At 56.9% G+C, this 26,878-nt stretch overlaps 1 protein-coding gene and 1 long non-coding RNA gene across 8 annotated transcripts in view; one reads left to right on the forward strand and one right to left on the reverse strand.

Annotated features, from left to right (window-relative positions):
- The window catches only part of ZMIZ1 (zinc finger MIZ-type containing 1), a 233,638-nt gene that overhangs the window by 22,870 nt on the left and 183,890 nt on the right, over window positions 1-26,878 (reverse strand). For 6 of the 7 annotated variants that reach the window (XM_082425693.1, XM_082425694.1, XM_082425695.1 and 3 more), the window contains 4 exons: window positions 13,415-13,559; window positions 3,218-3,332; window positions 1,952-2,169; window positions 788-986 (listed from right to left, as the gene is read on the reverse strand). In XM_082425693.1, coding sequence (XP_082281819.1) covers window positions 788-986; window positions 1,952-2,169; window positions 3,218-3,332; window positions 13,415-13,559 — 677 coding nt within the window. Of the gene's footprint in view, window positions 1-787; window positions 987-1,951; window positions 2,170-3,217; window positions 3,333-13,414; window positions 13,560-23,308; window positions 23,475-26,878 lie in introns of those variants that run through there. The other variant, XM_082425698.1, reaches the window with a different exon arrangement.
- Window positions 18,461-20,031, forward strand: LOC309643213. Its single transcript, XR_014253622.1, has 3 exons — window positions 18,461-18,582; window positions 19,075-19,211; window positions 19,599-20,031. It is a non-coding gene; the product is annotated as an uncharacterized lncRNA (long non-coding RNA).

Genomic DNA, 26,878 nt, shown 5'->3' on the forward strand with positions numbered 1-26,878 from the left:
CTCTGCAGGCCGCACAGGAAAGGTGCAGCCCGAGGGGTGTTACGGGGTGGGGTGCAGTCACTCCAATGCACAGGCAGCGTTTCCAGGGAGGCAGGCAAGGAACGGGAAAGAGGGTGCAGGGGTGGCGGGGGGAATGGGAGAATGGAGGTGGATAAGGATGGAGGCAAGGGCCCCTTTCCTGGAAGCCCCAGCCCCACCCTTGTTCCTCAGCCAATGGACACACACCCTCCATCCGCAGTCCGAGGCGGCCTCGGCTCCCACCTGTGCCCACCTGCCCTGCTGTCCCCATCCTGGACTTCCCACCTCCACGCCTGTCCTGCATTTCTGCAGGGGGGCTCCCCCTCTCCTCACACCCCACCCCATCCTTCTGAAGGTCAGGGGAGCAGAGCTGGGACCTGGGCAGGATACACAAATGGGATGACTAGGAGAGCACTGGTCTTCAGAGGCCACCGGGGGGGACAGACTGGTGACAAGGCTACTTTAGACATAGCCTGTTCTTTGGTGAGTAGAGGCCCAGATTGCAATATGGAACATCTTTCCCCATACACAGACACACACGAGCCACCAACACACACAGAACAAACACAAGCTCCCAAACACACCCCCACCACTCTCAACCACACTGATACGCCCACACCCTAACACACGCCCCTCCTTGTGCTTCTAAGAAAACCTAAGTGCACCCTGACGCTATCAGCTCCCCTCGGCACACAGACACCAACACCCCAGCTCTGATCCCCAGGGCTGTCTGCCTGGCTGAGTGGCCCAGGACTAGTGTGGCCCTTACCGGTCCATACTGGTTTATATCCTTATTCTGTGTTTCTTGCAAGGCTGCCACAGTGGCCGTAGCTGTGGCCGTGGCCGTGGCCGCTGCTGCTGCTACTGCAGCTGCTGCGGCAGCGGCTGCCGGCTGAGTGAAGTCAGCGGGCGGCCTGGTGTGCGGAGGGATGCCCATGCCAGCAGGGGCATTAGGACCCCCAGGGTAACTGTGAGGGAGAGAAGAAGGGAGAGTTAGATGCTGCCCTGAATCTCAAGATGAACCCATGACACGCCCACCTTGGGCGGGGAGGGAGCGGTCAGGCCGTTCCAGGCCCTTGTGTCCATAGCTCACAGAGCGGGGAGGTCTAGACTAAGAGTCCGGCTGGGACAAGGGCCTCCTGCGGGTTGTCAGCCCCTCGTGCCACTTGGCAACCACCAAGCCGCCAAGCTGCTGTGTTCCTGGAGCCCCACCCGGTGCTAGTCGGTGATCGCTCCTAGGCACTAGGTCATGGCGCCCTGGGCCACACCCGTCAGCACACCTTCTGGACGACACCTAGCCTCAGAGAACCTGAGCAACCGGCCCACGGCCTCCGGCAGGGGATGGCAGGGTGGGGATGCAGCTGGGTTTCACCACGAGGCCCTACTGCGCTGACACATGGCAGGGCTGCGGTTGGCCCCGGGGTGCCTGGCAGGGGTGAGGCCACAGGGCAGCCTTGGGCAGAGCAGGGCGGGCGGCGAGAGGAGGAATGGGGTGCCTCTGCCCCGCCCCACGCCCCTCCTTGCCCTCCTCCTGCCTTGGACCGAGGGACCCCAGCCCTGCACTTCTTCCTCCACACCAGCAGAGCAGAGCTGACCCTCCTGCCGCCCAGCTCTCAGCGTCTCCCAACGTATAAAGACATGACACAGAGAAGGGTCATTTGAGAAATGCAACTGCAGCCCTTCAACCCCACGGGCTTGACGGCTCTCAGAATGCACCCCGGCTGTGCAGCATCTGGCCTGCCGGCCAGCCCCCAGGATGGGGGATGACTGTGCCCCGCAGGCACATGGGATACCTGAGGACAAGGGGAGCGCCAGGCTCCCCATGCTTCCCAGGTCAGGAAGCACGTGCTGGGATTCACACTCGACTCCTAAGCCTGCCTGGAGGGGAAAGGCAGGGCTGATGTGCCCCTTGCGAAGGCTGCTCCCTGCTCACCTGGCCCCGAAGCCCCCGCTGCCAGGGTAGTTGGGCCGGCCGTACATGCTCTGCGGGATGTAGGGCTGAGCGGGGCCGGCCTTGGCTGAGAATTGCTGCTGCTGCCCAGCAAACTGTGGGGAGTTGAGGCCGGGGTTGCTGGTAGTCATGCCCGACGCCATGGGGTTGCCGCCTGGATTCATGGGGTTGTTGGCATTGGCCATAGGGTTCCCGAGGACCTGTGGGCAGAGAGAGGGGCTGTCACCCAAGTGGGTACCCCAGGTGGCATGGAGAGGGAAAAGGAAAAATGGCAGGGGTCGGGGTGGAGACAGAGGCAAAACAGAGGAAGGACGACTGAGGAAAGGAGGAGAAAAAGGGCGGGGGGGCTTTTTAATTTCATCTGGGCACGGACGGTTGCCATAGTATATACATGACTAGAAGGGGGGGTAACCCAACCCGGAAGCAGGCAGTGGAGATGAGCACTGCAGCCTGTGATGGAAGGAGGTGAGGCTGGTCCAGCACCAGGTGGCAGGTGGGAAATCTCTGGACTTCTCTCAGCCCTCCTGCCCTGCAAAGCCATCTGGATGCCCAAGGGTCAAGCCACACAGAGGCCCTGGGCTGCTGCTCTGTGAGGGCAAAGAGAAGCCCAACCTACCAGCTCTAGAGGGCGGCAGGGTCCTGGCCGAGGGGCTCCCTGTGGCCCGAGACCACAGGTAAGCGCACTGGCTCCCTCCAGGGCGGCAAGCGGCCCTGAGCCTTTCATGTAGCCATGGCAGAGGCCCAGTAGCAGGGAGAGGAAGGAGCGGAGGAAAGAGGAAGGAACAAGAGCGGGAGGCAGGGTTGACTAGGGATGTGGAGTGGAGTTTGTCACAAGTTTTAGGCTCAATCTTTTGAAATCTAACCCAGGCCATCCAGGGTCAGAGACCCCAAGTGTTGGAGCCCTGAGGCCAATAATACCCAGGAAGTTCTCCTGTTTATCCAACCAAAGTAAATGCAGGTCAGGAAAGAACCCCTTGTTGTGTGTCAGGTGAAAAACATTCCCTCAGGAAGGCCCTAGGGTTGGGGCAGTGCACAGGGGCCAGGGGCCATCCTCCTGGGGCAGGTGTGGACCCATCCTGGGTAGAGGTGTGTCCACAGCTGGGTGTGCCCTGAAAGCTGGTCTTTCCAGCCGGGGAGAGCTTGGGAGAGTGAGCAGGGCTAGCACGGCATGGTGACCCGAGCGCCTCAGGGTTCGAGGGATGACCCCGCCTGGGAGGGGCTGTTGCTGGGGGGAGGACAGGCTCTTACCTGGCTCTGGGATGTGTTGGTCACTCCCCAAACCGTGGTGACCACGGAGAGGGAGCCGGGAGGCTGGTTGGTGTTCTGCTGCCAAGGGACAGAGTCATAGGGGAACGACCCATCACTGCAGAGGGAGACAGGGTGGGGATCCTCAGGGGCTGCAGACACAGGCGCAGACGGAGGCATGCCCCATCTACTAACCCCACCATGCTCTGCGGCTCCCAGCCAAGCCCAGGTAACCCCCATTCTCAGTCCGTTCTGGATCCCCTAGGCCTGGCATGGTGTCCAATGCAGAACAGGTGCACCTTGTAAGGTGACCGATCGTATGACAGCGACCTCTCCCCCCATCACTGTGGACGTGCCACCCCCATGGCTGTCTGTCTCACCTTAGCCCAAGTCCACAGGCCATGCTACGGAGGAAGAGAGACCTGCAGGCTCAATCTAAGCTCTGCCTTCGACCATGCTCTGCTCTAAGTGGCTCTCCAGAAACAGCTTTGGTTCCTTCGCACCAGCTTCCCCTCAAAGCTACCCCGTCCTTTCTCAGAAAAGGTCCGAAGGGCTCCAGTCTAAGTCTCAGCTCTTCCCCTTCCTCCTGACCCCTCAGAGTGAGGTGGCCGCCCTGCCCGGCTGATCTGGTCTTTGCAAGGTCCTTATGTCAGGTTTTCTTCCTGGATGACAGGTAGTGGCCTACCTGCTGTGCTTCCTCCCCTGCTCCCACCCCGATCTCTCACGCACCTCCCTGCCAAGCCAATCTCCTTCAAACACCTAAGACACTCGGCACAATCAAAGACCTTCCTTCAATGGCTTCCAGTGTTTACACACAGAGTCCAAACTCACACAGCAGAATGGTTTACCCCATTGCTAATCCCAGCCTACCCTGCTTCCCATATTGGTTCCCACCTCTCTGGGAGCCCCTGGCCCCAGCTGTTCCCCCAGTCTCCTCTGTAGTCCCAGCAGTACCCACCTTGTTTGATGACATCTCCCGAGGAGCCCCCAAAGATCAGAAGGCCCAACGCCCAGCCCTGCATACCATAAGTGCTCAGAGATGGCTTTCTATTAGTTGCCATGGTACAGATGGAGAGTGAGGTTCAGCAGACCCCAGGGAGAGGAGCAGGGGCACAGGCTCGAGAAGGAGCCAGCGAGGTCACAGTATAAAGAACACGCCAGGGGTGCCAGACCCCAAGGAGTGCTGGGCTGGGGCTTCCTCTCCCCTGGAGCCGGTCCTGCTCTGACTCTCCAGCACCTCTTACCGAGAGAAAAACCCAGACACGGCCCCAGAAAGAGCAGAAAAGCAGAGCACTCACATCTGTGCTACCACCTCTGCCCACAGCATCCCGACGGGGGTGAGGCCTGCAAGGCAGCACTGCTGGGTAGCCGGGGAGTGGGGGCAGGTGGGAGAAGGGGCTTCTGGAGGAGGGTGGCTTGGTAGGAAAGCACCTCGTGCCTCTGTCTGACTTGTGCCTTCATCACAGGAAGTCAGCAGAAGGCAAAAGCTGACTCATACCCCAGCCGAGCAGCCAGCCCAGGCCCTAGAGGTCGGGGCAACTGGGAATGGAGGTGTGGGGAGCCAGCCCAGAGGTCAGACTTCCAGGAAGGAGGCGCAGGACTGCATGACAGGTGGGCAGAGGGGCGCCGGGGGTCTGAGCCTTGTGCCCTGCTCCTTGCCAGGCGGGGCCCTCGGTCAAGTTGGGTCAGACTGGAGGGAGGACCGTGTCACTGACTGCCCATGCTTGCTTGCTGCCCCCCTGCCTGGACACCCTCTCTGCTAGGCCAGCCCCTGGTTTCCTTCCTGTCTCTGCTCAGAAGTCACCTCACCAGAGCGGCTATCCTGACCTCCTGGGAGAAGAGGACCCCCCCCAGCCCCAATCCCTTTTCCTCTCACTCTAGCCTTTTTTTTGGTACTGTGGGTACAAGTCCTGCACCTGCCCCTCACTGGCTCAGGGCCCTGGCGCAAGTTTCCGAGCCTGTGCGCACTCAGTCTCCTCATCTGTTAAATGGGCATAAGAACAAGACACTCCCACCCCCGCTCTACTCTGTGTCTTCAAACTGCAGGTCATGACACAAGAGTGTGCTGTGACACTGAACCATGAGGGGGAAAAAAGAGGGAATAAAACAGAATGTAATCAAGTGTGAGCACATAGTAAGGAGGAATATCATCCCTCGAACTGACTTCTTGATGTTATGCACGAGCACACGTGTGCCCTGGGTCTCGGGGTAAATGTGCGCATTACTGTGGATCTCAGGCCGGCTAGCCTGGACATGGGCCTCTGTGGCCTAAGTCTGACGCGGCTCAAAGAGGAGACTGCAGACAAAAAGGCTTTCTTAACTGGAAAGTGACACAGGCTTTAGCATTACTCATGATTTCTGTGGGGAAACAGCAGGCCTAGAACTGCAGGGAGAGCAGCTGTCCTCAGGGAACCAGCCTGACCGCCCCCTGCCTCTGCAGGCCGGATGTGATGTGGGTCAGTGGAAAGGGGGTGAGGTCCAGGTGCACAGGCCAAAGGTGACCGACAACTCACACTCTCTGCATCTGGGGGCACTGCGCGGGGGCCTGGGAGCCCAGAGAGCCCGGATGGGGCAGAGAAGCACAGGAAAACAAGCAGGGCCTGCTCCTCAGCGCAGCTGGGCTGGAAGAAGCCCCGCTCTCCCAGGAGGTCACTGGGGACCCGGGGGCACCACCTGGTCCCAGGGATGGCACGACAGTCTCACAGGGAGGCCCTGCAGGCTATGGTTTTAAACAACAAAGAGGAGACCCTGGACACCCGCCCTCCTTCGGGGCCCTCACCTTAGGGTGTGCCTGGACTCAACACAGGACCCCAGCAACCGAGCAGAGCTTAGGCCCGAGTCTGTCCTCTCTCCCCAGAACTCCTGCCCCATAAGCTCCCACCAACCCTCCAGGCTGAGGTCTGGTTCCGGCCGAGGTACACACCTGGCAGGCTCAGGAAGTAGAGCCCCCCCGGGAGCCCCTCGGAGCCTGGCGGGGACCTACAGATGCTGCCTCACCTCCTCAGGCGGGGAGGTCCCGGCTCCCTGGGATACAGGCCCTCGAGCAAGCTCCCAACTGCCCTGCAGCTCGTGGGTGGGCCTTGTGGGCGGAAACCGGCTCCTTCCTGTTTTGTCCCCTCCGCCCCAAGCTCAGTGAGAAGCAAACTTAACCAAGGTTCCCAAACTGGGCATTCCGCTGTCTGGCTGGACGGTTCACCCCAGAGCCCAGGTGCACACCCGGCGTGCGCGGGGTACACGTACGTGTGCGCGCGCGCACACAGGCCCCGCTGGCACGATGCTCTCCACGCGTGCGGGGGGAGACGGGCACATGCGTGTAGGGTGGTCTCGGGGACCTGCTCGCCCCCACTCGCACCTGCTGCAAAAGCAGAAGTGGCAGCCGCACCGACAGGGCTGTGACTCATCTCCTGGGGAGACGGCTCCTGCTGGCACGGAAAAGGCACTCGCCCCCATGGGCCCACGGTGGCAGTCAGCCCTGCCGACGTCTCTGCCCAGACACAGACACTGCTGTCGGGCGGGGCTGCCTGGCTCCCAGTGCCCGAGGATCAAGGACCAGCCAGGTTCTTGGGCCCTACCAGGGTGGGAGGGGCTCAGGGTGCTGAAGAGGAGGCCTAGGGGCTTAGGGGTGGCCGGAGGCTGTGTCCCTCCTCTGCAAGTACTATTTCCCCAGCAGACATGCTCAGGCCAGGTCAGAGGTCCCTGGCATTTCAGTGCTGCCCACTGGGAACCACTTCCCTCCACCTGTCCATACCTGGTTCAGAGGGAGGCCAGCACCCCTGGGATCTGAGAACCCACTCTTAGTAGCCCTGCCCAGCTCTGCACACCTGCAATCCAGCATGGTCTGGTCTCATGCCACAAGCCACCCCCAGCCACAGTCCTGTCCAGCCAAACCTGCCCCAAGAATCCTGTTCCACCTACAGAGGCACCAGTGCCAGAAGCCACTAGAATTCTCAGCAGTGTTCTACCTGCCAAGCAACTCCCAACACAGGGGCAGCTGCTTCCCTACCTCTGTGCCTCTTCTCGGCCTGGGATGCTTTGTCCTCACCCTGAAAGATGCCACTCATCCTTTCCAGGCTCCTCTTCCAAAGGCTACCTCTTCCAGGAAGCCCTCGCCCCATCTACTGGCCTGAGCTCCACTTTCTCCTCACATTTCTGGGGCCCAAGTGGGAGCCTGAGCGAAAGCCCTCCTGCCTTTTTCTTTCTGCCCCAGGAGCCCCATGTTCTCCGGCTACCTGTGCCTGGCATGATGTCTTCACACACCTGCAGGGCTCAGGAAGCTTTTAATAAAAGTGCCAGAAAGAAACACCACCTCTCTGTGCTTGACCTCAGAGGGATGCCTTAGAATGAATGAATGCATTCATTCATTAAGCCTGACTGCTGACCACCTACAGTGTGCTTGTGACCACATGGGCACCGGCACCCAGGAAGCGAGAGGTCCTGCCCTCCAGGGAGGGGGACAGAGGAAAGCTAATGAAGTGGCTACTCGCTCTCACTATCGCCACACCCAGGGATGAGAAGAGCCCCTCACTCAGAGGGCGGTCATGAGGATTAGGTGAGCTCACATGGGTAAGGCAAGGCCTAATACACCCGGGTACCCTGGAACTACTGGCTGCTGTTAACCATTGTTATGATTCATTGAGTGGCTTCTACATGTAAGGAACTGTGTGAAGTGACTTGCAAACAAGAATTCATTTAATCCCTTGAAGTGGGCTCAACAGACACATGTCTTAGGATCTGAGGCTCCCAGGCTCCCAGAGGTAGTCAAGGGTAAGGTTGACAGTGGGCCTGGCCACTGTCCCAGGGAGCTTAGGGTCCAGTAAGGTGGCGCTTCCCTGTACAAAGATGGCGATAATGCAAGGAAGCATCCATTACAAAGGCCATCTAGAAGTCCATGAGAACTCCAAGAAGGGCATAACTTCCTAAAAGTTCTTGGGGAAGTCAGCCAGTGAAGGCACACAGGAGACATAAGTTATGCTTCAAAGACTGGCTGCAGACAAAACCCAAATAGTGTCCCAGGAAAAAACACTTTATACATCAAATCACTAGCTTTGGCCTGGACTGAGTATATTGGCAAATATGCAAGGACCCTGACTAAACATTTTTTAAGCTAATATTCAAATGGCAGAGGGAGGCCTCAAAGCACAGTGATTAACTATCTGGGCTCTGAACTTAGATTCTTTGGGGTCAAACCTTGGCTCTGGTAGGCCACTGATGATTTCTATGACCTGAGCCGTGTTACCTAAGTCAGCCTCAACTTTCTTATCTGTAAACTGGGACTAATACTAATATTCTTAGGATGAAACATACAAATACAGGTAAAATTTTGCACAGTGCCTGGCAGACAGTCTCTGCTCAACTGTACCTATACTTTTCTCTCCATTTCTCCAGCTCAGTTGGGGTGTAGGTACCCATATTTGCTTGATGATACAGTGATGGTGCTTAGAAGTTTTGCAAATAGGCTATCAATGGGAGGGGGTGTTATTACCATTCCTGCCTGTTGAACATATGTTCCAAGATCATTCCTGCCTGTTGAACATATGTTCCAAGCCTCTGAGGCTTTCCTTAGTGTTCCTCTGCCTTCCTTTCTCTCATAAACTCCTACCTATACTTCAGAGCCCAGCCTGGATGCTCCCTTTTGTGACTCTCCTAAGCAGACCACCAAGGGCATTTTACTCTGTTCCCTCAGCACTTCTTTTCATATATTTTACAAAGAACTCTTCACACTGCAGTTACAGCAGACAGTTTACATGTCTGTTTGCCAGCCCCATGGGCACTGACCGATGTTTGCTAAATATGAGAAAATGAGTAAAGAGAGAGTGATGATTCCTGGTTCCCGGGCACCTCCTGTGAAAGTGTCTACACAGACATTCATGGAGGGAAGCGGGAGGAAGGGCTGCGTTATTTCTTCCCTTGCACTTCTCACAGCCACTTTATTTGGGAGAAATAACAAATTCCTATTAAGGGTATCGTCAGACCTTAATTAATTTCCCTCATCCAGCTCTATTTGTCCCGTCTCTGCGCAAGGCTGTAGTGTTACCACTAATGACACACCAAGCCAGTGAGGAGCTGACGCTCCCACCATCTTTAATTTAGGGGGACCATTAGCAGCGCTCTCCATCATCACAATCAGTGGGGACCGCTTCCTTCCCTCCCTGCGGTGAAACTCAGAGAGGAACTGGTGCAGCTAACTGCGTATTAGAGGGTTTTAAATTTTTTCAAGAGGAAGGAGGAAAGGAAAAGATCCTTGCATCTTGGCAATCTGGAACTGATGGATTTATAGATCCTTCAGTCTCCCTTTCATTGCTTTTTTTTTTTCTTCCCGGGGGCAAGAAGAGGGGTCTATTACAAACTGAGCTTTCGGTGTGGCTGTACAAAAAAGAGCTAAAAATGAAAAGCAGTGAAAGTGGTGTGATGGGACCAAGGAAAGAAGAGGACCGGCAGTCAGTTTTGCTTGATTCCTTCTTTGTCGGTTGACCGTGAATGAGCACATCTGAGTCTGATGGCCCCAGGTTGAGGGTTCAGAGAATAATGACTCGTCCACGAGGCTCCCTATGTCCAGGCCTGGCAACAAGCGTGTTGTAAGTCCTGTGCTGCTGTTATTCCATGGCTACACATGAGGAAACGGAGGTAGAGAGAGGATACAGAGCTGCCCATAGTGACCCAGCGAGAAGATGGCAGAGCTGAAACTCGATGCCAGGCAGCTTGGCTCCAGGGCCTGTACCCTGCCTGCTATACAGAGTGGAGCACAGGGCCCTGCTCAGGATTGGAGGGGAGCACATGGCCGTGCCCAGAATCCGAGGCGAGCCCCAAGGCCCCTCCCAGGAACCTCTCCTCTGGGGGTTGCAAGTCCCTCACCTGGAGGGGAAGGGTGGCACCCCTTGGTCTTGGAGGCTTCCCCAGCTCTAGTAGACTTTGACTGTAATCAAATTAAGAGTATAAACAAGATTTATTAGGCTTTCCATTACTGTTGTAGCACTGATTTGCACATGGACAATGTGCTAATCACAAATGGCTTTTTCAGCCACTCACTAAAAATCTGGGAGAAGGCAGAAATATTTGTTGGCCACAAGTCTGGGTCACTGCAGGGACTATGACGGGATCCTGCTGCCTGGCCGCAGGCCCGAGGCCCCTTCCTGCCCTGGGCTGGCCTCTCCCGGCCTCCCTTCTCCTGTGCGGTGCTCTGCGCACCTCTATAAAGTGGGAGGATGGCACACCGACGGCTCAGTGGTCAGGACCAGACGGGGACGAGCCCACAGGCTGCTCCGCAGACCATAGAGCGCGAGCCAAACGTGTGGGTACCTGGGATTCTTCCTAACCGCTGGCACGCTCAGAAGCTGGCTCCAGGGGTCATGGGCACAGGCCCCAACTCACAGACTGATGCTGTGGGGCCGACCTCCATGGCCTGTAATGGATGTGACCGTGACGCCTGAACTACAGAAATGCAACAGTCACAGCCTCCCAGCCCACCGGCCTGGGGCTTCAGGCATCCGGGCTCCCTCACCCTCTCCTGTTGGCTTGTCCTCAGAACCTTCAGACAAGGACCCCTGAGTCTTGGAATAGCCGCACACCTCCGAGCACCAAATCCTGAACACGCAGGGTCCCTAAGCTCACCCCCCGCCTGAGGTCTCCTTAATGAAAGGGGAAGAGAAGCTTCCTTCCTCCAAGTCATTCAATACAGCTGTGGAGGAGGGCGGGCAGAAGACTTTCCTAGCTGTGACAGTATTTGACTTTCTCTTCCACCTTCTTTCCTTCTTGTTTGGGAAATTACATGAGGGACTTAGAAGGTGATGCACCCCGTTGCAGTTTCTCTGGAAATGAGGGACTCCCCACCTTGGGGAAATGCATGAAGTTACAGGTAGAGAGCAGCCGATCTCTAATCACAGGCCACAATGTGCCCTCGGAATAGCCCTGGTCTGAATGGACATGGGTTGGGCCTTGTTCAACAGATGATACTTCCTTCTGGTCTCAACTGTCCCACTATAAATCGGGAAATAGGGCGAGGTGTGGATTAGGGTCGGGTTAATGACCAGATACCACGTCACTGGTCTTGAATGGCTAGTGGGAGGGTGAAGGGCAGAGCGCTGTGTGTGGGTCAGCGCCCTGCCCCTTCCGGGCTGTGTGTTCTTAGGCAAGTCACTGTCCTGCTCTGGGCATTTCCCTTCCAGTTCTGCCCTTGGGGTGTAGGATACGGTCCAGAATGCCTGTCACCTTGCTGTGTTGTTACCCATCAACACTTAGCGCGTCTTCCAATGCGCACAGCTCTCCCTTCTCTGAGAGGCCACCTGCTTTGCCCTCTCTAGCACTCCATGGGCACGTACAGGAGGCTGAAGCGGGGGGTGGGGGGGGTGGCAGGGCACTGGGTACCAGCCAGTGGCTCTTTAGCCCATAGCATTTCTTGGGAAAGCCAGTTCGAACTCATAGGATGCCATCTGCCCAGCTTCCAGCCCAAGTCCTTCAAGGTCAAGGCCCATATCCTCTGGGCCTCTTGACTGTCTCACCCTGGCCATCTTCCTCCTAGAGAACCCCAAAGCCAACCTGTCTGTCACTCACCCTAACCCTGCCTCCATCTGCCAGCTCCCAATTTTGCCTCACTGAGTCTTATTTCCCCAACCAGTGAGAGTCAGCTCCTGGAGCAGAGACACCCTTCATCTGTTTAACCCTAGGACCAGGCAGTCTCATGCTTCCAGCTCAACTCAGCAGAGACCTGGCCAAGGGCTGGGTGCGGTCACGGCCAAGCGGGTCTGTGGCAGGTCCCCAGAGGGGCTGGCACGTCATCAGAGGCAGCTTTACTGAAATGACCTGCAGGAGGGATGGCTGAGAAGGACATGAGACGTGGGAGGATGAGAGGCAGGATGACTCTGGCAGGATGGAGAGTTAAGGAGCTAAAAGGTAACAAGGGTAAATGCAAAGTGTGTAGCTTGGGTTGCACTCAGCCACAGCCTGTACTCAGCGGCTGGGCAGCAGTTCAGCTGGAGAAGACCTGTGGCTTTTTAGCCAAGCGGGGGGCAAGAGAGGGAAGGTGGACGGAAGAGGGTTTTGCCTCTCTAGAGCAGTGGTTCTTAATCACAGGTGATACCTCCACCCCCCAAGTGTGTGAGAGTCCTTTAGCAACGCCTGGGGGTCACTAGGAGAATCGAGTGGGCAGGGACCAAGACATGACATGCCCTACAAACCCCTGCACCATAAAAAACTACTCTGGCCCAAATGCCAACAGTACCCCATCCTCAGAAACACCCACAGAAGGGGGCTATTCTAAGCATCAGAGCCGTCAGAGTCCTGACCGAGGGCGTAACGAGGCAGTGACCCTGAGAAGGGTCTGACCAAGGCGGGGAACCAGCCACATGTTGGGGACCATCCTGCTCGGGCAGCTGCTGGACCGAAGAACTCTAAGTTCCCTTCTGGCTCCAAGAATCAACTGCCTCTAATTCGATTTACAAAGCGTGGCCAGTACCAGACTTCCCGGCAGCGCCTCGATGGTGGGACCCAGGTGTCCTACAGAGCGCTCTGGGCACAGGGAGAGCAGACAGCATGACAGACCCCATTGTTCCAGGGTCAGCCCGCAGAGCGCTCGGAGAGAACATCCCCAGCTCGGCGAGGGACGTGGAGATGATGAACTGGGGCACTTGCTGGTCCTGACCACGTGCTCCTTCTGAGGCTGGTGAAGGGCAGACTGGACAGTTCCTTAGTGCCTGCCGGCCTCTGGCAAGCCCAGTCCCACCTGTGATGCTGGGTTTCTGGTGGCCCTGCCCAGTGCTGATGGCCAGCCACACTCGGCTCCTATCTGGATGGCCTGGGCTGTGACCACCAGCCCGGTGACCTTCCTGAGCCCCTTCCAGCCCTGCCTAAGACCCTGCTTAGGAAAGAAGGAAGGCTCCGGGTTCAGGAAGGCTAACTTTCTGCCAAAAGTCTAGAACCTGAAGAAGAGACAGCCCTCCACCAAAGGGACAAAGCAGTCAGGCTGGGTAAGCCCAGAGCTTTCAGCCTCTGTTTTGATGGGGGAGAAACAGCGCTCACCCACGAGGATTTAAAACACGACAATTGCATTTTAGAAAACGTACTATCCTCCCGGCTGTTCAGGGGCACCCACCCCAGTTCTCCCACCTGAGGGGCATTTCCAAGGAGACCTGGGGGCCTGAAGGGGGGCTGTCCAGCATCCACCCAAGTGGGCCCCGGACCCACCCCTGGTGGCGCATGCCCACTCACCTGTGCGACAGAGTGGGTTTCATGGAGCTCATGGAGTTGAGGGGAGGCTGCATGGGGAGTTTCCCAGGGGGGTCGCTCTGGCGGCTCTTCTGATGTCGGAGCAGCAGCAGGCGGCCGAGCTCCTCGCACCAGGAGGACAGCAGGGCTGCAAGGAAGGATGGGATGGTCAGCAGGCTTCTCGGCCACCTCACTCTGTGCCCAGCCCACCTCACCCACCCAGACTGGGTGCTCCTGACGCTGGCTTCACCTCCACCTTGGTGTGACACCAGGAGAGTCACTAAGCCTCCTCAGGAGGCCTCAGTGTTCTCACCTGTATAGTGGGGCTAACACACCTAAAGGAAGGAGGACTGAAAAGCTGCTGTTACTGGAGGAGTAGATCAGAGGAGGGCTGATCGCAACGGCAAAGAGGAGAGAGTCAAGACAACAGAGCAGACAGCAGAGGCGGTGCCAAGGGGAGACCGGAGAGGGGGAGAGGGGCCAAGCACAGACCTGTGCCCTGGGCCCATGTCAGGAACTGCTGGCCGCCCCCGGACATCTCAGTGAAGCCCACCCACCTTGGACTCTGGACAATGGGCTCAACATGGCTTCCTCCCCATGGGTGGGACCCCAAATCACAAGGTTTAAACAAAATCCAGATCCTTCCTGGAACCTGTTGACGTTCCCAGGAGTGCCTGCAGGATCCTCCCTGACACTCCTCCCCCAAAAGTGCCCTGCTCGCTGAGCACGCGTGCACCCACCTTCCGGTCAGATCTGCGACTGGTCCCTGCACTGCTGGGCACAGATGCTTGAAAGGACAAAGGATTTCCAGGGCAGAGAGTGGCCCAGGGGTGGGGCAGGGGCTGAGCTAGAGTCTGCCAGGGGCACCAAAGGCAGGAGCACAGGAGAACCCTCCACATCCAGGCTTAAGGAGGCCTTGGAAACCAGGAGAAAAGCAACCGTAATGAACTGGGTGCTGGGAGACTTTCTTTCATCCTGAACTGTGCCGGTGCGGCCACCAGAGGCCAAAAGCACCCTCAAGGTCAGTGTTTCTGGCCAGTCCTTCCAAAGTGCATACGGGAGCTGAGGTTTGGGGAAGAAGTCAGGAGTCAGGAAGGCTGGGTTGTCACCACCTCGCTGTGTGACCCTTAGGAGCTCACAGACCCTCTCTTGGCCTCAGTTTGCTGGCAGGGAAAGAGGAGTAATGACCCTTGCCCTGCCTTTCCTCCAGGGCTGTGGTCAGGGGCAGGAGGGGAAACTGCGGAGACTGTGGAAGCAAAAAGGGTTGATCACAGCCCAGCCAATGCCTCACTCCTGCCACGAGTAATCAGCCAGACTGATCTGATAGTTCTGGAAGGCGTCGACCTGGTCAGGCAACCAGGAGCCTTTTGAACCAGGACTGCTCAGCCACTTGGCTGGATGCAGAGCCCACTTGCTTGTTTCCAGGGTCTCCCATCTGGACGCTGTACAACATGCTCCTGTGTCCTTTTCTCGAATCCACCCCACGTGATGCAGGATATCAGCTCTTATCCCCATCTACAGATGAGCGGACTGCTTCACTGCTCAGGCAGGTGAAGTCACTCGTTCACAGTAACCACGGTCAGAGAGCGGCAGACACACAGATGGTGCCCCTGCTGCACATCCTGGTGGTGAAGCCCAAGGCTGAACCAGAATGTGGGGGAGGAGACGGAACTCTTCAAAAGGCCAAAACCAAGAGGCCACGGTCTCTAGCCCCTCTGATTCAACGAGAAACGAGAAACGCTTCGGGCCTCATCTGAATCACACCCCTTACCTCGTTCAGCAGGCACTGGGGGAAGACGCACAGACACACAAGGCCCCGGGGTGGCAGCACAGGGCTGCCACTTCAAACCGCTCAGATCCTGGATAGGCTGCCCCATCAGCCCAAGGCCCCGAGAGGCAGGGCTGGGGACCTTCTGAGACCCTGCCAGGCTCTGCCCGTGCCCATGGCCCAGGCAATCTCTGTCAGGAGTGCAGAGTGAGTGGGGCCCAGCATCTTTAGAAGCAGCAGGTTCTTTCCTGCCCCTCACTTGGTGGGCAGGGGCTAGGAGGCAGATTTTAGGACTAGCAGGAGACCCCGTCCATCGAGTCCTGCTGAGAGCTGGCTGGGAAGGAGGTGCCCATGTTCCCAGGGGTCTGCTGGGGACCAAAGGACAAAAGAAGGGCTTTTTGTGAGAATGGGGTGGGGTGGTGAAGGGTCCCGCCGGGGTCACCAGGTGTGCAAAAATGCTCAACCAAAGAGGCATGCAAGGCTGAGATACAGCCTGTGCCCTTCCCAACAGGGCACCTGTTTCTCCCTCCAGGAGGGGGTGCCAGTGGGCGAGCTGCGTCTTAAAAGCTGTGTCCTGCCCCTCTCTGTGGGCCTCACCATACCACCACCTGCACAGGGAGGAGGGTGCCAGAGAGGAGCGGCACCACCCCCCGGCGTGTGTCTACCCAGAAACCGTGGCAAAACGCCCCTGAAGCGGGTGCCCAGCACACATCTGCCGCAGCTGGAGGGAGAAGCAGCCTATTCAGCGAGGCTGGAACAAACAGAAATGAATTTCCAGATTGCTCCATTCTTCTCCCAGGCCCCTAGTTACCGCTTCTTGTGCGGGGGGGCACCGGGCATCTGGAAACTCATTTGCACGCCAAGCACGAGGCCCGGCGGATCACAGTGATGGAGGGATCGCTCGGCTGCCAGCACAAAGGATGGCTGCAGATGGTGCCGCCTGCTGCCCGCCCTGCCCACGGCCACCCCTCCCAGCCTGCGCTCCTCCTGGGGCCAACACGCCATGGGAGGGGATGGGGGCACAGCGGGGGCATTCAGAGCTTTCCTCCTGTGTCACAAGCCACCCGCCTACTTGGTCAAGGACGGCCCTTGTCTTCCTATTGCTAGTGGAGTGGTTTTCTGTAGAGAGAATAAAGGGAGGCTGGTGGTGTAGAGGGGCCTGGCTGGGGAGGGTCTGGGATGCTGTGAGCAGATGTGCTGTGGGTATTCGGCAGCCATGACACAACACAGATGCCAGGACAGCCACATTCCTACAACCAAGAGGGAAAGGACAGGGAGCGAGGGAGGCACCACCTATCACCCCCTTGGCCCGAGTGGCCAGCTGGCACTGAGGCCACGTGGGCAGACGCATGGCGGACGGACGCAGGGCAGGCTCTCATCGTGGTGCAAACCAACACAAGCTGTTCCGAGGCAAACATCGGTTAATGATAACACATGGGGATTTGCAGCCAAAAACTCAAGAGACCCAGGAGCACTGACAGACAGAGGCAGGTAGAGGATTATGCAAGGACAGAAAGACAGCCTGGCGCGGTAGGTGTCTGGGTGTGCATCTGCTCTGTCTGTACACGGCTGAGCCAAGCATACCTCTCTGATGAGGCGGCACCAGTGTCTATGCCACCCCAGGAGAGGGGAGGAGAGGGGACAATGGCGAGCAGGCTGTGGGACATGGGGACTAAGTGCCCTGGCTCTGGAGCTCCACGGACTGGGCTTGAATTGTGCCCTGACACTCTTTAGCTGGGAGATTTCACACAGGCTGCTTCACTACTTGGAGCTCAGTCTTCCCATCTGTGAAATGGGCTTAACAGGAGCTGCCTGCCTCAGAGAGTGGACATGAGCTGTAAATTGGTACTGTCAGTCAACCGCATGGGCATCCAAGCAGAAGCCAAAAGGGAGGGAGGGTGGGCGGAGGCCCAAAGGACCCTGTAACTCACAGCAGTCCCAGAAAAGTAACCCCTCCATCGTACACCCACCTCTGCATTCACAAAGCACCCAAAGAGCTGGTGAGGCACGGACTCCACAACCCATCCCAGCTCAGTCTCTACCACCCATGTGACACCTTGAGCAAGTCACCTAAATTCCTGTGCCTGTTTCCTCATCTCTAAACTGGGGTGGTGGCAATTCTACTCCCCATCTCATAGAGCAGCTGTAAGGATGTGCTGCGTTACCACCACGAAGCACAGGAACAGCATCAGGCATGGAGTAGGTGCTCTACGCATGTTTGCTACTGATACAATGACGATTAGTATTATTGACCTTGGTTGGTAGATAAGTGACCAACAGGATGGGCTTTGGTGTCCCTGCCCACTTCTGACCACACAGCAGCAGCCCTGAGGGGTCAGTGGAAAGGAGAGGGGATTCCAGCCAGGGAGAAGACACGACAGTTTGACCTCTCATGCTCCCACTACCTGCACTTGTCTTTGCAGTTTATCCAGGAAGCCGAAGGGACACCAGGGTTCCACGGACTTAAACAACTAAGTCATCTGCCAGCAGCACGTGTCTTACAGTCGATGCCATACCATGGTGTGACTGATGGTATGTTTTTCTTTCCTAGTAGTACATGAAATAGTGGTGTGTGTGACAAAGGGGGGCATCTCCTATTAATGGGATCCAGTAGACATATCTAGGGGCCCCTGCACCAGAGGGTGTTATGGTAAGGCGGCACGGACTTCTCTGGAAGAGAAATGGAAATGAGCACGGGGTCTGAGAATCAGGAGGGGCACAGGACGCAGGTCTGAGGGAGGGCACCAGGGGAGAGCCAAGTTCCCGACATTTGCTCCCCAAGATCTCCCTAGCTTCTGCCCCTACAGCTGGCAGCCACCTCAGTGTCCTTTAGGGACAAGTAAAAGGAAACCAGATGTAGAAATGAAGGAAGGTCTGGAGTAGAGCCCAGGGGCATCTTAGTCCTGGCTTGTCCCAGATGTGCCCTCCCTGAAAACAGTGACAGGCCCTGCATTTGCCTCTACCTGCAGCTCCTGGCAGAAGGGATACTCAGGCTGGGCTGATCAGATGAAATAGTATGGGGCTGCTAGTCTTACTTGAGAGAGGCGGCAGAAGGAAGAAGCTGCACGGCTGCCTCTGGGAATTGCCTGGGCTCCAGGGAGGGAGGGTGGAGCTGCATCCTCCAAACCGGCAGAGTAATCGGCAGACAATGAGCCACTTGTGGGTGGAGGGGTGGCAGAGGCTGGAGTCTGGGAGTCGGAGCATCAAACGGGCAGACAAGCTCGCCTGGGCATGTGCAAAAAACTGCCCCTTGCCAGGCAGGACTTGGGCTTAAGAAGGAGCCAGAAACCAGAGGCAGCCATGTGGCCACAAAAAAAAAAAAAAAAAAGCAAGCAGCATTTGTTTCCTATGGAGGTGAGCATACGGATATTCAGACAGTGAGAGGCCTGGATACTCACCCCCGGTAAGGTCTGGGAATCGGGAAGGGATGGGAGCATGGGGGTGCAGGGAGGATGAAAGGCAGACTGGGGAAGAGGGTACAGAGACCTGGGTGTAAGGGCCAGGCAGGAGAATTACCAAATGCGCTGCAGCCCGGGGAAGCTACACGCAAAATGAAACAAAGGCGTATTAAGTATCAAAGGGCATCTTAGCGGCTAAAAGGCTGCTGGAGAACAGAGGAACTCTGAGTGTGGGAGTGTGTGTGGGTGAGAGAGTGTGTGTGTGAAGAGGGAGGGAGGGAGGGATGAGGGCTTCTGAGAACCAGGGATGGGGCAGGACTCAGGGGTGCTCAGGAGGTATGCCTGCCAGGCGGCGGGCCCTCAAACCATGCTTCTGGGGGAGATGGCGGAAAGGAAGTCAGAGTGAGGCAGAAAGAGCCCCTGGGAACATGCAAACGGGGTTCACTGGTCAATGAAATATACTAACGACACATTTTCAAATGCTTTCATACCATCAGCTTACTCTATCCATACAAGACCCTCTGAAGTGGCAGCAGAAGCTTGGTGGTCCCCTTTCCCAGCAGGGAAGCCTGGTACGGGCCTTGCCCTGGTACGGGCCTTGCCCTGGTACGGGCCTTGCCCTGGTACGGGCCTGGTGAGTCAAGGCAGAAGAACCAGTCCTCCACTCTGGGCTCCTCCCCCTTTCCCCTCCTTTCCTCCCTGGCACATCTGAGTTCCTCTTCCCATATCCACTCGAATCCCCAGGACCACCTCATGCCACCTCCGGATGATAGGCACTGCCCCCCACCCCACCCATGGGTCACTGTAGCCTGATTATCTTTGCGGTCTGTCCCCTCTGCTTCTTGCCTGTTCCTATCACCTTCTGCAGCTTTGTCCTTTCTCTCCTGAATTATGACAAGCACGTCCTATCATTTATCTCAGTCTCCAATCCCGCCTCCTGCCAACCCGCCCTCTATAAGGTGGCCAGAGGAATTTTTCCACAAATGTATTCTGTTCACCTCTTTCCAATCTGTGTCCCCAGAGGCTGCACAGGGCCTGTGAGACGGTAGATGCTCAAAGGATGCTGAAATGAGTGAGAGCTGGGCTACCCCGGGGCAAGTTGGGGGTTCTACAGAGAGAGCATGAACCCCGAGGGCCACGATGGGATTCGAGGGGTTCACTTCTGCAACCCTGGCACCCAGCACAGGCTGTGCAGCCAACACACAACTAACAGATGGAATTGCAGCTACATATCCCAGTGTGCAGAAGACAGGAGAGACGGACAGACACTGGGCACACTGCATCTGAGACCCAGTCGATCAGGGTAATACCCTGGCACCCTGTGGCTTTTAAACCTGCCAGCAGCTCCCCACTCCTCATGGGTGGGGACCCGGCCCCAAGACCATCAGCCCTGAATGGAATCCTATCACCATGTGTCCAGGTTGGGGCTGTCATCAAATAAAATCTACAACCAAGTCAAGTGACACCTGTTTTGTGACATGCACACCCATCAGTGGGCCACTCACTCCAAACTGGGGAATGAAAGATAACCAGTTTACAGAAACAACATCCATTCATGTAACTTGGAAGGCCAGCTGCAGCCCTGGCTTTTCTCTACTCATGCGCTGGCACTGGTGTTCCTATTGATGCGTCAATCACACCGATGATCCCAGAGCACCTCACCCAGGGCTCCCTGGAGATGCTGCTGTTGTTCCTCCTCCTGCCTCCCGGGCCCAGGCCACACCCTCCTATCCTTTGACCTTCCTCTTTCATCTCCTAAAACACGGGGTCCTGCCTGGGACCACTGCCCAAGGAAGCTTGGTGGTGGTGGTGGGGGGGACCAGAAACAGTGAAGACTTCTGCCTGTGCCTGGGGACCAGGGTTCTACTCTACAGATCTGTGCAGAGAAAAGGAGGAATGGTGAGGGCCCAAGAGGGGAGGGGGAAGGGGGTTGCTGAGATGACACAGGCCTGGGCTGGTCTCTCCATCTCATCTGTAAAGTGGGGAGACAGTAAGAGGAACCTCTCTTCACAGGCCTGGCGTGAAGAGCCCTAAGATGAAGGAAGGGCCTGAGCTTTAAACCACATGTGAGGGCTTCCCTGTTGGCGCAGTGGTTGAGAGTCTGCCTGCTAATGCAGGGGACACGGGTTCGAGCTCTGGTCTGGGAAGATCCCACATGCCGCGGAGCAACTGGGCCCGTGAGCCACAATTACTGAGCCTGAGCGTCTGGAGCCTGTGCTCCCAACAAGAGAGGCCGCGATAATGAGAGGCCCGTGCACTGCGATGAAGAGTGGCCCCCACTTGCCGCAACTAGAGAAAGCCCTCGCACAGAAACAAAGACCCAACACAGCCATAAATAAATAAATAAATAAATAAACAGATAGATAAATAAATAAAAATAAATTAATTAATTAATTAAATAAACCACATGTGAGAGATGGCAAGTCTTGTGCCAGAGTCTCAACTGGAAACTCAGAAGCTGTGAAATGTTGACTACCTTCTGCTTCTAGAAGGCAGAGTGGCCAAGAGCACAGACTCCAGCCAGGCTGCCTGGGTTCAAGCCCCAGCTCAGCCACTTAGCAGCTGTGTGACCTTGGGTAAGTTAGTTAACCTCTCTGTGCTCTGGTGTTCCCTTTGGTAAAATGGGGATAATAAATATTACCTACCTCCTGAGCCGTCATGAGGATGAAACAAGCTAATACACGTAAAATGCTAGTATGATGCCGAGTATACAGGAAGGACCATAAGAATAAACTGTTGTTTCTGTTATTAGGAGGTTTCTCTGTCTCCCCATCTACATACTGTTGCTCAAACAGAATACAATTTCTGTCACCCATGTCCAAGAGGATCACAGAAAACGCTTACACGCCTCGGGCCCAGGCTTACACCACCTGCTTCGCACCGGGCGCTCTCTGGGTGGGCAGTGTTGCTTCCCAGCACCCAGTGGTGCCCATACCCAATATTTTCTTCTGCCAGACACTCTGAGCTGGGCAGACCCGGGACCCCACGAAACTGAGCCCCAGTAGCTGCTCACTCTGACTCAGCTCTGAGGCCACGCAGTGCAGGCGGCCAGTCTGGGCAGACTCCTGCCTCTGGAGTGCCTGGGCGGCGGGCAGACCTTCGGCCCCTCCTCAGTCCCCATGCACCTGTGTGTCCAGCAGGAGGCGGGACAGGAGCCAAGGTCAGGAGTCCTGCTCTGATCCATGACCCCTGAGAACAGAGCTATCCATGGAATTGTTATCTGCCCATCCTCCTCTGTGCCCACCAGCGCTGGGTGCCCCAGAAACAGAGAAAGGGGCCCCTCCCTGCCGGTTCTCTTGGACCATCTCCTCCAAGGAAATGGCACAGGATGCACGTGACCCCAAAGGGTCAGGGCCAGGGACAGCGACTCAGAGCCCTTGGGCCAGGGGGCAGTGGCTGTTCGGCCTCAGGAAATCAGGCATCTGTTCTATGTGGCCACTGAGCCAGCGGGCAGCCTGGGGCCACGTATGTATCTGTGAAATGGGGTGACAGCACCCCACTGTGGATGGGAGGACCTAACGGGATCATGGGGGGCACACGGACAGGCTTTTTGTTTTCCTGACCATCTGGTGCCCTCTGCCTCACTGCAGCCTCACAACCCCCAGCGAGGAGCTGGCCGAGGATGAGGTTGTCCATGTGCTACGAAGCAGAAATGGCCCAAGAGGAGGTGATTCAACCAGAGTCACATCGCAGGACAGCAGCCCCACTGCTGGTCTGGGATGGTTTCCCTTTCAGCCCCAGTCAGGATGTCACCTATCTGAGAGCAGACGCATCCCCAGGAGATGGCTGCGCGCCTCCTACCCACCTCCTACTCCCACGAATCGGCACCATCCCAGTGCATTGTCCCTGGCCTGCTACCAACTTCCTGTGTGACCTCAGGTAACTTCCTTCCCTCTCTGGGCCCTATGTAAAAGAGGTGTGAGCGCTTGTGCTTTCTGAAGTCTGTTGCCCCATGACTCGGCCCTGGCCTCACAGCGAGCTCATGTCTCTCGAGGCTGAAGCCAGCCTCAACCCCTTCTCAATCCTGCAGGTGCCGTGGGTGGGATGAGGTGCTCATCCTGGACCCTCCCCCTCCCCACCAGGGTGGGCTACAGACAGAAGGGATTCCAGAGCTCTCACTTTGCCCAAGTACCCCATTTACTAAGGCCTTGAGCCCAGAGCAGCAAGTGGATCTGCTGAGGTCCAAGAGCTGGTGTGTGCAAGACGCAGGTGTGACAGGGCCCGGTAGGTGGGCAGATGGGCAGGAAGGACTCTGCAGCCTCAGCAGCTTGGGCAGCTGAGGGGTTAGAACTTCCCCCTGGTTACAGGAAATGTCATTCCCTGGGGGGTTGTAGGTTGGACTTTGGTGGCCCTGATGGCTGACCCCTGGAACATAAAACCAAAGATGTTTTCCTTGGGGGAAAATCTTGCTCTCCTGCAAAACAGCCGTATCATTGCTCCAGCACCAGCAGAAGCAGCAGCACGCTGTCCTGAGTTTCAGCTCCTTTTGGCATTTCTAGATCGTTCCCACACTTTGCTTCCTGCTCTGTCACCTCCCATCACCGTGGGTAAGAAAGTCAAAACAAGGAAGGATCGACTGCTGGCCCTTTGGCTGAGTGACCCTGTTCCTCTCCATCTCTGCCTGCCCCCCTCATCTACACACAAGCCCCATGGGCAGGGCAACTACCAGATGAGTGGTGCCTGGTCCCAGGATTCACAGGGAGGCCCACGGCCTGCCCCGCCCAGCCCTACCTGCTTCTCTGTGCTGGGCAGATCCTGCTATCTGCGGTCCTACTGTCTGGGCCGGCAGGAGAGGACCTCTGGGCCGCTCCCTCCCTCCGGCATGCTCCACCAGTGTTCCCACACCTCTCCCCAAGGGCTGGTGGGGATGGCAGGAGCTGGGAGTCTCCAAGCCTGTGAACTCACCCTAGGAAGTGAACTCTGGGGGATCTCAGAGCTGCCTTGGCAGGGCTGATCCCCAAACCAGTTTGGCCATCCCTCAACCCTGCGGAGCAGGATGCTCGACCCAAGAGATGTCAGACGGGTTGAGCCTGTCTGTGGACTTTAGGAAAATCCCAGCCTGGAAAATTCCTTGTCCACCTCACACCACCCTCTGGGCCTTCCTGGATAACTCGGATTCAACTGAAAAGACACCCGAAACAAGCTCAAGGGGGTGTTTTCATCAGAAAAAGAATGCTCCTTTCTTCTTGGGGGTGCCCCTCAGACCTGCCAGCCTGAGGGATGGGCCTGGATAGGGGCACTGGCCAAATCACTGCTGTCTGCAGAGACCAGCTGGCAGGGAGCTGCCACTGTGTACTGCACCCCCGTGGGGGGCCGGCTCACACACCCCTTGCCCCCTGGACTCTCACAAGCCACCTGGTGGTGGGGAAGTCACAACCCCCATCTTAGAGATAAGGGGCGAGCACAGAGAAGCTAGGTAACCTGGCTCAGGACACACCTGAGTTTGTGGCAGGCCAGGACCAAGGCAGGATCTTCCCATCTTACTTGGGACATTTGCTGGTGGTGGGGTGAGCGTGGGGCTCTAGACTATCTCAGCTGAAAATTATGCAGCATTCATAGCAAAGTAAGCACTCTGGAGGGGGGAGGGGCCCCGAGCCACGCCCACAACAGATCGAGGCCAGGAGGCCTCCGTGCACCTGCACCCCATATGCCGGAAGAACAGAGGTTCCAGCAGGACAGACCTCTTTGGCTACCCAAGGATGGACCAGAATATCCATGGGGGTTGGGGGGCAGTGCGTGCCAAGAGCCAATAGTCTCCCCACCTCCATCTTGCTCCGAGGCAGCACCTGAGCAGGACAGAGGAGACCCAGAGGCCCAGGGTGGCGAGGATGGTCTCCCCAAGCCACTGGCCCTGGCGTGACACTCCCAGTGCATCTGCAAGACGAGACGGGAGCCACACCGCCTGCCTGCCTGCAGAGCTCACGCCCCGCGTTCCAGCAGGCCACCTGGGCAGCCTGTTCTCTTCTCCATGGCCAGTTTCTCCCGGGGGTTAAACACTACTGCCTGTTGATCCCTCTCAGGGAGCCCGAGGGGTAAGGAGGGATTACCGGAATCAATTTCTTCCCTGGGTACTTCACTTTTCTGAGGCTTCCCAGCTGGGTACTCACAGTTTGGCTGTATCCTCCCGCTCCCAGTGTAAGAAGGAGTGGTCGGTGTGAAGCCAGGCCCTTCCCAGGGTCAAGCAGACCCCCAAGACCAAACACACAGCCATCCATCTTTGCGGAAGGCCAGAGGGCTGTGAGTCCGAGAGCTGAGAGGCCTTGCTGAGCACTCCCTCCATCCGCTCCGGCCCGCATGTTCAATCTCAGGACCTTGGCTCTTCCCGTGGGAGCCAGGAGCCAGTGACAAACCCCAGGACCCTCAAATGGCAGTTTCCTTGCACCCAGCCTGGGCTCATAAAGCCAGGGTCAGAGCCTTAGGGAGGTGCTGACTGATCCCAGGGCAGCTTTCTTTCTATAAAGGAACCACCTGGAAAACTTACCAGCCCTTAAGAGTGGCTAAGGGGATGTGTGCTGTGGTGACAGGGGCAGGAGAGAGATTTGGGGCAAGCAGCACTTTGCTGGTGATCCTTGATCATTGCAAATTGGGTTCAGGGCACGCACTGTTCTTGGAGAAAGAGAAGATTCAGGAGAAACCTGCTGACCAGACCCCCAGCTCTCCTGCCTCTAACCATTTGGACCCCAACCCTCCCACTCCTTCCCAGCTTCCCCTGGCTGAGTGACCTGGTCACCTCCAAGAATCTCAGGTTCCCGGCACAAGAAATGCAGTCAGTGATTCCTGCCCCTGACTCTGGGCTTGTGAGGGTGAGGCCTAAGCACTGGGCAGGTGGCTTAGAGGCGGAGGCAAAGCTCCACTCCACTTACAGTCACTCTGGAAATCAGCTCAGAGGCACATGACCTGGCCCCAGGGGCAGCATTTGGTGGCACATTCAGATGCTGCTTCCTGACCCCGCATTGTGGGAGATGACAACCTTCCGGTGGGCTCCCTATCCAGAACTGTGTTGCAGGGTTTTCTCTCTTATCCGCTTATCTAGCAAGAGCAGCCGATAGCTGCGCATTTCAGGTGTCTTATGTCTTGGCTTCCTAATTGGTCACTCCACTCCTTTTCTGAGAACCCCTGAGTGTGGATGTTTGACGGAGCCCTGGAAACCACCCGTGCCTGGCTGGCACGACCCCTCCAGGTGCCCAGCAGGGGTTGGCAGTGGATGACCCAGCTGCCCCAAACACCAAACTGGCCTCCATCTGTCCCACTGGGCTCTCCTTATAAACTGCAGGGGTCCCTGATGTATTTTGGAAACTATTTGCAATGCTTTTAGCAGGCCGTCTACTCGTTTTAGTTATGTATAGGTAGACACCATTCGAAGAAAACCTGACATAGAGACTGAATTTATAGAACACTTAGGGGGGAGGGGGCAGGAATCGAGAGAGGAGTTTTCTCTTTGCAGAAGCTCCTTTATGTGATGAAATGATTCTCTGTGAGGTTTCTTTAAATATCCAGCTGCCTTGTTGCAATGAAAATAAGAATTGTTTATAAAAATTCCATTTACATCTAGTTCTTCCTGGCTGCACCTGTTACTCAGAGTGTAACACACCTGGGTGATGTCTGGGTGACTGTGGCCTGGACGGTGAGGCCCCGGGGCAGGACAGAAGTACTTGGGTTTCTAGGCCAGGGGTTCTCGATCTTGCCTGTGCATCAGAAGCAACTGGAAGGCTTGTTCAAACCCAGAGTGCTGGGTTTCACTCCCGGTGGAGTTTCTGATTCAGTGGGTCTGGGGTGGAGCTTAAGAATTTGCACTTCAACCAGTTCCCAGGTGCTGCTGCTGCTGCTGGGCCGGGGAACCCCACTTTGAGAACCACTGCTCTAGACGGAGGGGTGAGCTCAGTTGCCATTTTCTGCATGAACAGAGTGGGAGGGCACCACCATTCCTCCCTCTCCCCTTCATGCAAGCTCTCCGGCCAGGAGGGCCGTGGGCCTGGCAGATGGCCTCTGACCCCGCTGCTGACTTCCCCTGATCTTTGTGTTCAAGGCTCTGGAGGTTTGACCCTCTTCCCGGTGTTGGTCCACGAGAAGGAACACTGGGCAGGGAGTCAGAAGTGGGCGAGCCTGGGTTTAATCTGCTGTGTGAACTGTGTGGTCCTGGGCAACACCCTGGTAGGTGTGTGCACCTCAGTTTCTTCACCCACACGGCAACCTATCTCACCCAGCTGTTCTAAAGGTGTAACGGGGCAACCCTGACGGTGGCTCCTGCGGACCAAGAACTTGATTCAGGCCAAGTGCTGTTCTGGGCACTTTGCATGCACC

The sequence above is a fragment of the Balaenoptera physalus genome (assembly GCF_965194825.1).
Source record: "Balaenoptera physalus genome assembly, chromosome: 14".
In the NCBI taxonomy this organism is placed as follows: domain Eukaryota; kingdom Metazoa; phylum Chordata; class Mammalia; order Artiodactyla; family Balaenopteridae; genus Balaenoptera; species Balaenoptera physalus.